General features: G+C 36.2%; 1 protein-coding gene and 1 long non-coding RNA gene across 2 annotated transcripts in view; one reads left to right on the top strand and one right to left on the bottom strand.

Annotated features, from left to right (window-relative positions):
* Positions 1-14041, bottom strand: part of LOC147871985 (uncharacterized) — an 83982-nt gene that overhangs the window by 36159 nt on the left and 33782 nt on the right. The gene's annotated exons all lie outside the window — the stretch shown is intronic.
* Positions 1-14041, top strand: part of LOC110838096 (ryanodine receptor) — a 55036-nt gene that overhangs the window by 28442 nt on the left and 12553 nt on the right. The window contains 16 exon segments of the mRNA XM_087359810.1: positions 1769-1869; positions 2757-2920; positions 3689-3787; positions 4326-4394; positions 4396-4479; positions 4583-4675; positions 4678-4711; positions 5256-5346; positions 6248-6430; positions 7045-7225; positions 8523-8737; positions 8944-9098; positions 10331-10455; positions 11415-11615; positions 12869-13147; positions 13598-13818. Coding sequence (XP_087215936.1) covers positions 1769-1869; positions 2757-2920; positions 3689-3787; positions 4326-4394; positions 4396-4479; positions 4583-4675; positions 4678-4711; positions 5256-5346; positions 6248-6430; positions 7045-7225; positions 8523-8737; positions 8944-9098; positions 10331-10455; positions 11415-11615; positions 12869-13147; positions 13598-13818 — 2295 coding nt within the window.

The raw sequence follows: 14041 nt of genomic DNA, 5'->3' as shown, positions 1-14041 counted from the left end.
AGACAAAATGTATATTTACATGATTTTGATAGGTTCTGTTTATGTGGTTTATCGGTACAGAATGGGATGCAGCATGCCAAGGGAAGTGTTTATTACTACATTAAATTTTCAGTATAATGAACTCCACTGTAACAAAATATCAGTATAATGAAAATATTGGTCATTCCCTACGCAAGATGAACAATTATTTTTCCATTTGCGGATATTGTTACAAATACATGATGTGCCACTCATTTGAACAAAACTCATTGACCTTTGTGTATTAAAATGTGATGTTATTAATTTATTCATTGCATTTCACTACAACAGAACTTTATTATTATGAATATAGTAAATTAATCCAACAAGATTATAGTAGGGTTTTCCTCACCAATCACTCAGATTTTAGAATGCGAAGGATACTAACATCTGTTACTTACAATTCAGTATTATAATACAAAACATTAAGTACATATCTGTGTAAGCGTATTCAACGCTACTGCTGTTTGTTTTTGTGTGTGTCAAATCTTTTGAAAGTACTGTGTTTTCAGTAGAAGCTTTCCTTTTTATGATTTTTATAAAAAGTAAAAAATACATTTGAAAATTAATCAATATCTATTCAACGTTTATCTCGTCTACAGTCTCCGTTGTAGGTAAAATGCATCGGTCCACAAGTGATGCAGACTTAAATCGATATAATGGTGTACAGGGAATGGTTAATAACCAGGATTCACTAAAAGACGACGAGTCTTAAAAATTTTGTGTTCATGTGTTTGACCTAATTTGATTGTATATTCATAAGTTACTGTAGTATATGTTAATTAAATTTTGAGTTTTAGGTAATCATCTGAAGTAATGATTTTGTCTTTCAGGGAGGTTGAATATATCGTTCCGTTGGGTCCAGAGTTAAAGGAATTATATGAAGATCCTGCAATGGACCATAGTCTGCGCTGCCTAAAAACAGAATCAGTAAGACCACAGATGAATATGACAGACGTACATTTTTAAATTATTGTAAGAAGAATAGAAAATATTATTAGAATTCTGTTTTGCTAATAAAATGTTGTTAAACTTGTTGTACTCTGTGAAAAAGGAGAAAATATGTACACACACGTGCACGTAAAAACTTTATAATGCTGAATCAGGATTACATTTTTTTTGATATTGGGAACCTGTAGGCTACCTTCCTGATTCAAATTTATTGAAGTCTGTGATGTGATTGGTTCTTATTCTTGCAGTTACAGTTCAATCCTGTTTGGATTAAAGCAACAAATTGGATTAAATATTTCTTAAACTGCATGTTTGAATACAAGTACAGTGATCCCTTGGTTCCACAGGGTCCCATTTTTATATTAATGATAAAAAATTTAATAAATGATATGTTTGTATCATATGGCCAGTCAGATTGCTTCTAAGTCGAATATTTACGTATTCAATAAATTCAATTAAAGATAAAGATTTCCGTCTTCTGGGTTGTTGCGCCGTGTAGTCTGGTCGATGTTAACCAACGTTTCGGAGGTCAGACTGCCTCCGTCATCAGGGCGATGAGTATGAAGATTGCCATCTTCTGGGTTGTTGCACTACATAGTCTGGTCGATGTTAACCAACGTTTCGGAGGTCATACTGCCTCCGTCATCAGGGCGATTAAAGATAGTTTTTGTGGGTCCAGTTACAAGAGACTACTGCGTATAAATTGTATAAACTTGGGCATTTGTGGAATGGTTTGGTTTGATTTATTCTTTATAAAGAGCTGTGCGTGTACTGATGAAAATGTTCGATGTTTTTTCAGGCCCTCGCTGAAATTGGTGGACCGTTCGTTCCTGGTTGAAGATGTTGTTAAGTCGCTGATCATGATTGATCCAGGGACTTGGGATGAATCATTTCAGAAAGGTAATTTTTGTACGTGTATAATAATTTGAGATAAAAGCTGGGAAGAGAGAGCATTTAAATATTAACCTTTCTTGGCCTTGCATTATGGCTTATGTGCATTCAAGCTGGCCACTAGCATACAACTAAACCATTAATGTTTTAGGTACGACATCTAAATTCCCGTGGTCTACGCACATGTATATAAAGTGGTCCTTGTTACAAAATACAGTGTATTTATTGCATTTTTAAGCTTAGAATGTCAAATGAAAGCTCTGTTCTTGAGAATGAACCCATTTACCTGAACGTAAAGTTTTTGTAAAAATCTGTCTTTATATACGTAACTACTTTACATTTATTTTCAGTTATTTCAGGTTTCTTTAGGCCCGAACCCTCAGTTTTGTAGTCGTGTCGTACGACCCGACTGTTCTTGCCTCGACACAGGGTCTGTGAAGTTATTTCTAGACTGAGTTAGCTGTATGAATAACTTTTAATCTTTTCCTGTCAATTCACGATACAAAATTGCCCACATTTTCCATGATGATTTGATATCTGAAATGAACTCTTATCACATTGGAGGGAGTGAAATTAAATTTATTACTTCTTCTTACATTCAGAGTTTGTTGTCCTGCTGCTGACCATATGACTGCACCTTGACAATTTATTGGTAAAAATTGTCTACATGATAAGTAAGTCACTGCGAAGCATAACAGTAAACAGAATTACTGTGTCACGACTGTTTAATATGGTATTAAATAAATAAAAGAAAACCTACTTCAGCGGTACACTAGGCCAGAATTTATCTGGATGGATTGCTTGTAAGAATTTTGACAAAATTTAATTGTCTGTATTTACCTGCCTGTCCCAAATTTCAGTAAAAAATATGCTCATATATAAACTGTGCCTTGCAGATGGTAAGGATGAGCATAAGAAGGGCTTGTTACAAATGAAGATGGCTGAAGGAGCTAAACTTCAGATGTGTTACTTGCTTCATCACCTTTGTGATATTCAGCTTCGGCACAGAGTGGAATCCACCATCGCCTTCAGTCACGATTTTATTAGTGATCTTCAGACTGTAAGTTCTACTTCTAGACAGTAATAGCCAGAAAACTATAATTTATTCTAATTACATGCCATAGTTTGCAGGTTCAAATTTCTATTTAAAGCAAGAAATTTGCAAGATTTGTCAAGTCTTTTATGAACCTAGGGTATAAATTACAAACTACTACATTTTCTAAATAATTGTCTAAACTTTGTACACAAAATATTGTTATTAGTACTTGGAATTTAGAGTGAAAGAATGTTTCAAGTTTATATTGAAATTAAGTTTTAAAATTATCATAGAAACACTGACTTACATTACACACTAACTAAACTGAAGTAATTTATCTTTCCGACTGATTAAGTAACTGCTTACAAGTTATCAAGATTACTGAAACCGTGTAGTTTTTAAGGGGGCCTTTCGTGAAAATGTCACAGAACGTTAAATATATTTTTCAGTGGGAAGAAAAATACTGAAATAATTATTTCTTCATTACTAGTTTGTTCATTGTATAGTTTTTAATATTATCCTGTTGTCGTTAAGCTTTAGAATGATATTGAAGTTTCGTAGTTAAACAGAATAAGATGCAACTTGTTTGACGTAAGTGAGTGAGCCTTCAAGAAATTCTTTAAGAGAATCAAATATTAGAATTATAATAAGAAACCTAACTGTCTATTTCATCATATAGCTCACTCTAAGAAGGGATGTTACTGTGGTTCTTACATAAGATTGGTCATAGCAAATCTTATGAGTAATGTGCTAGTTTCATGTTATTGTTTCCTATAATGTTTTTTATTATAGGATCAACTGAGAAGAAACGTTGAAATCAAGCAGTCTGACATGCCATCAGCTGTTGCAGCTAAGAAGACCAGAGAATTCAGATGCCCACCTCGAGAGCAAGTAAGTGCTTTTGTACTTTCAGTTTTTGCTGGATTTCTTTCTCTCTAACAATTCAGCATGAATTGTATAAAACAAGCTAGAACTGTTGGTCACTATGGATGCTGTTCGGAAGTTAAACAAATCTCGTCTTGCAGTATACTTTTTTTTTCAGGACTCTGACATTATTCTGAAGGTTTGTTTTAATTCATGCCTTGTTTTAATTTTACATCCATTACTGATGGAAAGGTATGAACTTCAGTTGAATATACATAGCTGAAGTCTGTGAATTATAATTGCTACGTAAAACATTTATACGTGACGCTAAACAGCGTATAGGACATGTTTCAACATCTGAGCTCATATTAATAAATAAAATATATGATTACAATATAGTGCCATTCATCCACTCACACATATCCCTTTCAACCTTTGAAGGTTAATCATAAAACTGGAGAACATAACTTGTACAAAAATCATTGTTAAAAAGATTCTTCATTTGACAGAATTCTAAATTTGTGGAAAAATTGCAGAATAATTGTTTTATATTGATATTTTGCAGATGAATGCAATTCTTGGCTTTAAGAACTTGGAGGGAGAAGAGAGGGAGAATTGCCCCTGTGGAGAAGAGCAAGGCCGAGCGTCTGGCTAAGTTCCACGACAGGCTTATGTCCTACGTTTCACTAAGTGCTCTGCAGGAGCCTGAAGAAACTGAGGTGAGGTGAAGATGGTGTATTGTTTTGCTGTAAGGGAAGTCCATATTGCTGTGATAAGCTGTCAAGAGTGGTCAACAGTTAAGAATTTTCATGTTTTCTTCAGGAACCCGCAGCAGATGTGGCGAAGTCTCACCCATTCAAGCGTTTATTTAATTTTATCAACGCTGTGAAAGAACTGGAAATAGAAGTAGAAGAATAGAAGTAGAAGAACCTTTAAAGAAATCACCAGAAGGTAAGCTGTTAGTCCTAAGTCTTATTACATAATCCCAGCAATGTGTTAGGGACAGTTTTACTGCTTATCATGAGCTGTGATTGTTTTGGTATTTATCATTATTTATTATCGTGTTTAGGTGTGTTTGCAACTTTGAGGAACACCTTCTAAAATCATTTCAGTCCATTTGCCCATATTCATGAAACAACTCAAGAACGGAATAAGTGAATTTTGATTAAATTTGATAATTTCCACATTATGTAGCATCTTGAGATTAAATTTTTCCATATCAAATATGGTTATTACGAAGGATGGGAAGGTTCAAGAATACTGATATGTGAAAGGGATTGGAAATGAATACAAGTAAAAGAAGGAAAGAAGGTATGAAATGGATTAAAGAAAGTAAGAAAGAGAGATGGGAGAAAGGTTTGAAGAAGATACAAAAGGATAAAGGAGAAGAAGAGAGAGTGAGGGATTTGGATATGAAAGATTCCCCATTGAATTTAAATGGGCTTTTTACTAGTTTTATTATATCTTGTTTAACCATCTTATGTAACTGTTACAGAGGTTTTCAGAAAAATATTAATTAGTACAATTGTAAGGTGGGCTGAAGAGTCTCAGATTGAAACATCTAAGCTTGTACGAGAAATGTTCAGGTAAGTTGACAGTGATTGTTTCTTCAGACACTTTTCCTGTTGCCGGTTGCCTCGGTGACACAAACCCTCTTCCGCGCGTCCCTCTTGTTCATGAATATTTCATTTTCATTTCATTTGTTTCCTCTGTTTTATTGTCTTTCTTTATTCCAAGAATTGTTGGCTTATAATGCAATTATGCTTAGTAACTTGAAGTTCTGTGAAAAAATTTTAACCTACAAGTATAACTAGGCAATTTATGCTCTTGGTTCTGCAAATGTGTTCCATTGGAAAGTGTTTAAATTGAAGTCAAAAAATTCTATAAATATTTTTATTCCTTAGACCAGTCCTTTGGTTCCGTGAATCAAGTTATTGTCACGCGAAATAATGAGACTTATAATACTCTAGGTGAATATTCTACTTACTGACGCTGTCTTAATAGTCCATGGTTGATAACACTTAGTGTCAATTCATAATTCATAAACTGAGTGGATGTCCAAGCAAACTTCAAAAAATGATTTTAACCTATTCACGGTATTGCAGTATAGCAATGACATTGGCATAATGGCATCTGAATTGTACATAAGCTGAGACATACAGACAGTAGAGATTAATGTTGACGACAATGACTAAAGGTTTCTGATCCCCCCCCCCCCAGAATCAGTTATGGTAACTGTCATATGTGGTGTTACATAACACTCATTCTCACTAAAGTTCTTATTATTTGCAAGATACGTAACATTGTACTTTCATGTACACATAGACATTTTTTGGAAAAAGTCTAAGCTATGAATTACTACTACTACTACTACTATGGCGTAACAGCCCAAAATCGAGCCCTAGCCTCCTCTAGAGGCTTCTCAACATATATAATTTTTTACAGATGTAAAAAATTATATATGTTAAGCATTGTTTAATATTTCAGCTTGTTGGTGCGACAGTATGACAGCATTGGTGAGCTCATTAGATCATTACAGAAGACATACATAATTAACAGTAAGACAAAGGATGATGTCGCTCAAATGTGGGTTGGTTTGAGTCAGATAAGATCTCTGTTGCCTGTGCAGATGTCGCAAGAGGAGGAGGGCCTGATGAGAGAACGACTATGGTAAGTTGGTTTCACCAGTAATTATGGTGATTATTCTTATTGTTGTTTATTTTTTCTCACGTAATTATACACAACTAGTGGACCTGGCAGTTTCCAAATAATTTCAAGGGTTAAAAAGAGATATGATTGATTTTGTACAAAAGTAATGTAGTGTAAACTGTATGGAATTAATATTTAGAAAACTAAAATTATATCTTTCACACTTGAGACTAAAAGTATAATTTTAATTACTATGTAAATGATGTTTCAATTTTCCATTTTGACTGTATAAAAGATTTTGGAGTTATGTTAGATAGTAAATTGTGTTTTTACTTTTATGTTGTCCCACACTGGGAGTAGAGATCATTGTCAGAACACATTTTTGCACAACAGTGACACTGGGTTACGTTAGTGCAATGATGACATAATGCCGTTATTTGAATGCGTGCAGCAATGACGCACTTGAGGTGGAGTGTAAAAATTATAATGAAAAGTTTATTATCAGTTATAAAAGATGCCACTGGGGGTCGTATGTTCTTTCCAGGCTACTATTTGAACATTCATAATACTGAATCCATTATTATGTTAACTGCTGTACATTGTTCTAAATGCACTTAATATATATTATTTTTTAGGAAACTGGTGAACAACTATATATTCTTCCAGCATCCTGACCTGATTAGAATCCTGCGTGTCCATGAAAATGTGATGGCAGTGATGATGAATACTCTTGGCAGACGAGCTCAGGCCCAGTCAGACACCCAGACACAAACTCAAGTCACGGAACAAGAAGGAGAATTGCCTCAAAAGGAGAAGGTTGAAATTCAGTACCACTTCTCAGTATTTGTTTAGCATGCAGAGGGAACGTATTTCATCCTTCTTTTAACCCTGTTATCAAGCTTCTCACGTCTGTCTACATATCCTATTATTCAGTGTGACCACTGCTGTTGTATACCACTGGAATCTGCACTGAACAGAACAAAGAGTGCTACCATGAAAACTTATGGGCCCGAATTTATAACTTGTGTTGGGCAAGGCCGTGGTCTAGGCAACACGGAGTTTTCCTCCGTGGCATCCCAACAATTACTCCATTCACACACAGAAGAAGGCAATGGCAAACCACTTCTGGATCATCTGCCAAGAACGTATATGAACAGGTCCCAGTCCGAGAAAAGGATCCTGTTCATATGGACCTGTCGTCACACAGAACACTAAATAATAATAAGATGAGGTGGTCTAGCGGTTAGAACGCTGGCCTTGTAATCCTGGGGTCTCGGGTTCGAATTTATAACTTGTGTTGGGCAAGGCCGTGGTCTAGGCAACACGGAGTTTTCCTCCGTGGCATCCCAACAATTACTCCATTCACACACAGAAGAAGGCAATGGCAAACCACTTCTGGATCATCTGCGAAGAACGTATATGAACAGGTCCCAGTCCGAGAAAAGGATGGAAGGATCCTGTTCGTATGGACCTGTCGTCACACAGAACACTACAAATAAAAATAAAATAATATAACAATATGGCGGCCAACAGAATGTTTTGATTTGATGTTTTATTTCATCTAAATGTTTGAAGTTTGTATGATGACATGTAAACACATCTAAACGTTTCTTATGAAATACTAGTGTCTGCCTACTAGAACTGCATGGGTATGATGTTGTTCATTACACTGTTCCATGTCATGTTGAAAATACTGCATTTACTTTCATAATTGACTTATTTGTTCATATCTACTTATTACATGTAACAGTTGTTAAGACAATTGCATGTTTTCCCCATTTAATTATCAAAATGTCATACAAAAATGAATTATAACACTAATGGAATTGACGGTGGTCATCTTCTGGGTTGCTGAGTAATCATTGCCCTGATGATCGAGGCGGCACCACCTCTCAAACGTCAATGAACTTATGCCAGACTACATGGTGCAACAACCGATAAGACAGCCATCATCATGCTTGCTGCCATGAGAACCTCAAATCTCACTTAGTAATGGAATTGTAAAATATTTACTGGTCTTTTTTCTCTGTACAAATTAGTTAAGGACACTACTTTAATTTAATGTAAGTTTTATTTTATTTCTATCTTCGCATTTTTGTATTGTTCAAATCAGGACACCTCTCACGAGATGGTCGTAGCTTGTTGCCGATTCCTGTGCCACTTCTGCAGGACTTCTCGTCAGAACCAGAAGGCTATGTTTGACCATTTTGCATTTCTTCTGGAGAATAGTAACATTCTTCTCTCGCGACCATCTCTGCGTGGCAGTACGCCTCTGGATGTGGCTTATTCCTCACTCATGGAAAATACTAAATTGGCTCTTGCACTTAGGTCAGTACTCTTGATTAGCCTTCTGCCTTAATCTTAAGTTCGCTTTCATGATACAGATCGTGCAGATACAGATTAATGTATTGCTTAGTGGATGACTTAGATTGTTTGGATTCTATAGACAGCATACTGCGACAGTTATTTGAATATAATTATTTGAAAATTTGCCATTCATATGATTCTATGTGAAGCATATACTTGTTTTTCAGAGAACATTACTTGGAGAAAATTGCCATCTATCTTTCCCGTTGTGGTTTGCAATCAAACTCTGAGCTTGTTGAGAAAGAATATCCAGACTTGGGATGGGATCCAGTGGAAGGAGAGAGATATCTAGATTTCTTGAGATTCTGTGTCTGGGTCAGTGGTAATTAAAATTCTTATATCTTTTCTGTATGAGAAACATATGAAGAGCCCTATTCATAGATAAAAAAAGTCAACTCTAATGACCTTAGTTAACATTATCTTCTCTTCCATTTGTATGCGAATTCGGTTTTTGGCTTCTCTTTACGTACAGATTTATTTAATTGCATACTGTGAACGCATTTATTGCAAATATTAAAAGAGCATGATTCTATTTAATTTTGATTAATTATACCAACGTATGATCTGAAGCTTTCACGGTGAGTTTGTTTAATGAATTCTTCTTAGACCCTAGAAGAATTTATTATAATTTATGGATGTTTTCTACAGTTTAAAAATCTGTACTGCTCCCCCAGTTTTGTGAGGGTGATTAAGTCGAGAAGAGTGAGATGGGCGGGACATGTAGCGAGCATGGATGGGACAAGAGGTGTGGAAGCCTGAGGGGAAGAGACCTCTGGGGAGACCTAGACGTAGATGGGAGGATAATCTCAGGCGGGATCTGTGGGAGATAGGAGTTGAAGGAGACTGGATTTTGTGGGCCCAGGACAGGGTCCGGTGGAGGGCTTTGGTTAATTCGGTGATGAACCTTCGGGTTCGGTAAGCCATCTGGTTGGTTGGGTCCACTATTTGGGAAGTCTGAGGGGAAGAAACCGCTGGGGAGACCTAGACGTAGATGGGAGGATAATCTCAGGCGGGATCTATGGGAGATAGGAGTTGAAGGAGACTGGATTTTGTTGGCCCAGGACAGGGTCCGGTGGAGGGCTTTGGTTAATTCGGTGATGAACCTTCGGGTTCGGTAAGCCATCTGGTTGGTTGGGTCCACTGTTTGGGAAGCCTGAGGGGAAGAGACCCCTGGGGAAACCTAGACGTAGATGGGAGGATAATCTCAAGCGGGATCTATGGGAGATAGGAGTTGAAGGAGACTGGATTTTGTTGGCCCAGGACAGGGTCCGGTGAAGGGCTTTGGTTAATTCGGTGATGAACCTTCGGGTTCGGTAAGCCATCTGGTTAGTTAGTTTCTACAGTTTCATTTCATAAAACTTCTTTATTACATATGACCAAATTAATATGAACAGACGTTCAAAATATGTTGTTAAGAATAAGTTTTCCTGCATCCAGCTATTACAATGTGGAATCCTGCTAGCTGTACATAAAATAACTTACTGTAATATTCAATCATTCACAAACCCACAATACAAAGGTCAAAATTATATGAATAATGTATTTTATTTGTAGGTGAGAGTGTAGAAGAAAATGCTAACCTTGTGATCCGTCTTCTTATACGTCGCCCAGAGTGCTTAGGTCCGGCACTAAGAGGAGAAGGAGAAGGCTTGCTGAGAGCTGTCATGGAAGCAAATAAGGTTTGCTCATAAGTTCATCATATCAAGCACATATACAGCAGTCAGTGTTAATGCATTAACTAGTAACTGCTTAAATCTGTTGTATTCTGATGATACTTGACATTTGATTCAAATTACTTTATATACTGTTATAGTGTTACATGCAGCCACGGACATGATCTACTGCAGGGGTTCTCTACGTCTTGGTGCTTGCGGCATACTTGGGATATATTTTTTTAGGGGCACAATTTATAATAATTCTTTTCAACAGAAATTGTTGTTAACAAAGGGCATTACCCTCAACCCAACCTGTGTAAGAACTGAAGCTACAGTCTGAAATTTATTGTGGGGGTAGGAAGTGACAGGAAAAATTTTGAGTAACTTTGGTGTTTGTTGGTGGGTGTTCTAGCTGTTATTGTCCAAAAATGTAGAAATTTTCACAGTAGTTCTAGTCTCCCTCTCATTATGTTCCCAGAACCTGCTATAGCTATCAATCTTTTGATGTTGAAGGCTTATGAACATCATAAATGGGATGATATGATTTAATAGATTACAGCAGAGAGTAATGATCAGGTTTCAAAGTGAAGAAAAGAAAAGAAAGAGGGAGCAGAACGCTTACTTGAAAATCTGTAGTTCATTGAAAATTTGTATCATAGAGAGCACAAATGTTCTGTGCAGGGCTGTTTGTTGTAAGACCAGTATTCCAAGATGCTAATTATGAAATTATACAATTATCACATTTTGGATGTTACAAACCAGAATTTACACAGTTTTTAAACATGAATATCCAGGAGTTAATAGGGCCTATTAAATATAATGACGACTGTTTTGTGTGTGTGTACATGCTTGAAATATCACTCCCCTTGAGTGAATCAATATGTTTACATTGAGAATGTTTATGAAAGAGAAGTATCAGATTTGTTTTATATTTTGTTGGTATTGTGGTTCTTTTGGTAATCGGCGAGTTTCTGTCATTCCAGATGTCAGAGCGCATTGCTGATAGGAGGAAGCTGATGGATGAAGCAGAAGGAACGATGTCCATATTACAGTTTGAACATCCACTGCCTGAGAGCGATGAAGATGAAGACTACATTGACACTGGATCTGCCATTCTGAACTTCTACTGTACTTTGGTGGATTTGCTGGGGCGCTGTGCTCCAGATGTTTCTGTTATTGCACAGGTTATTTAACAAAATTTATGCTCTTTTTATAAAATACATTAAATGCTCATTTCATGGTGTCCTGTTACAGAAAATCCAGTGTTTCTGCCTTTGTTGTAAGCATCCGTGAAACTCCTGTGCTTTCAGCTACACAATTTTTCTCTTAACAGAGTAATGTTAAACCTGTGACTTACCAGGTGGCTGATAGCACGTAACACATTATTTTTAAATTATGCATCTTATATTTTTAAAAATGGAAAACGATTCAACAGATTGTATTATGCCTTCATTAAGGAGAAATTTTTACAGACTAGTAGTGTCACCTTACAGCCAATCTGGAAATTTTTTTAATCACACGTTATAAACTGTAAGACCAGACACTCTTGTTTTGAATGTTTTAGGTTGATACCTATGAGGACAGGAGATTAAAATGTCTGTCTGATGAAAGTTATATTTTCTGACAAAGCAGTATTCCATGCCTGGGACTGCAAATAGGCATAACTGTTACATTTTTTGTCTAGTCCATTTAACATACACATACAACACGTAAAAATTATTTGTGAGATATATATATATATATATGTAGTGAGCACTCACACGCACCAAAATGCTAATTTTTCTTCACATGTAACATGAAACTGCATTTTGTATTAGAACACACTAGAAAGCTTTGCATGAGTGTAACAAATACAGTGACATCTCTGTAAAAAACATGCCGTGACTTATTTACATTGTCGCAGTTGGTACCACGTGTCATGCGCATTTTGCGGTATGAGAAGTGACGGATGCAAAGAAATAGAAACACCAATTACTTCGGTCTTAGAGTTAAAATGTGAAACCTTTGAAACAAACAAAATAAAGCTATAAGACAATTTTTTATATCTTATATATAATTTTGCTCAGAAACTGATAGTAATTGCTGAGTGATTACAGGATGTTGAAAGTTTTGTTTTGTTTCAGAGATATTGCTGTTTTTGATTAATAATGAAAATCAAAATACAATAGGACATACGCTGTTTTCTTCATTTATGACGCATCTCTTCAGTCTTGGTCATGTTAGCCTTCCTTATCCCTTCCTGTCTGTCAGGTTGAAGAAATCTTATTTCTGGAGTATCAGGATCAATGAGTGAAATTCCACTGCTTGCAGTGATAAGATGACAGTGAAAATTATGCCTAGCAGACACGACTTAGAATTTAATATAGACAGTAGATGTTTTGGTGTGATAAAAAAGTGTGTATGTCGCTTAATCAGGTCTTTGCTTGTTAATTCCCAGGGCAAAAATGAGTCTCTTCGAGCAAGAGCCATTCTGCGGTCGCTGGTGCCTCTGGAAGACCTACAGGGGGTGCTGAGTCTGAGGTTCACCCTTACAAATCCTGCAGCAGGAGAGGAACGGCCTAAGAGTGATATGCCATCTGGTCTCATTCCTGGCAATAAACAAAGCATAGTACTCTTCCTCGAGAGAGTTTATGGTATTGAGACCCAAGAACTGTTCTACAAACTCCTGGAAGATGCGTTCCTTCCTGATCTCCGTGCGGCGACTATGTTGGACAGAGTAAGCTGTTTGCCGTACAGTTAATTAATACATTTTATTTTTGAAATCGCAAATGATAGCATTTTTATTTGTTAATGAAGTTGTAAGTATTATAATTTTAGAAATGATTATGGAAAATTTTGTTCCCATAGCTCTTTCAATACTAAAATCTTAAAACCATTATTTGTAATTAATAAGTTTGTCATATATATTCCTGTTCTCTGTACTAAAAAGCGCCAATTCTCATATCGTCTAACATCAACACTGATCCTTGTCCTTGAAGAACAGAAACATATAATTGGAATTATGGGTGCGGAAACAGTAGCATTTCTTATGAAGTGTATTATGATAATTCTGTAATGAAAAGAATATTTGTAATTATGGCTGAGTTGCTGTTACATTATACACCTTAACTGATTTCAAAGATTTTCAGCTGTTAAACCATATTCATTAAGTCCTGCTTGATTTCAGAATGATGGCTATGAATCTGACATGGCACTGGCAATGAATCGTTACATTGGTAATTCCATCTTGCCACTCCTCATCAAACACTCCTCGTTCTACAATGAAGCTGATGATTATGCCAATTTGCTGGATGCCACTCTGCATACAGTGTACAGACTGTCCAAAAACAGAATGCTTACCAAGGGCCAGAGAGAAGCCGTGTCAGACTTCCTTGTGGCTCTTACCAGGTAAGTATCATAATTAAGTACGCTTATGACAGTCAGATTTAATTAAAATTGGGTGAAGAATTTGTAAGAATGATGCACGGCATGTTTCTGTTGCCTCGCTTTGTTGGTTGAGCCTCTCTTATGCAACCTACTTGTAACACAGCAAGAGCATACAGAGAAAGACGCTGTCAATGCTGGAGAGAATTTAATTTTGTATAAGGGCAACCTGTTCACAGGCAAATAT

The sequence above is a fragment of the Zootermopsis nevadensis genome, unplaced genomic scaffold (assembly GCF_977971745.1).
Source record: "Zootermopsis nevadensis isolate Lab colony 2312 unplaced genomic scaffold, Znev_1.0 Znev_ptg000033l, whole genome shotgun sequence".
NCBI classification, from domain to species: domain Eukaryota; kingdom Metazoa; phylum Arthropoda; class Insecta; order Blattodea; family Termopsidae; genus Zootermopsis; species Zootermopsis nevadensis.
Note: the sequence above shows the minus strand (reverse complement) of the source record. Positions and strands in the feature narration are given on the sequence as shown.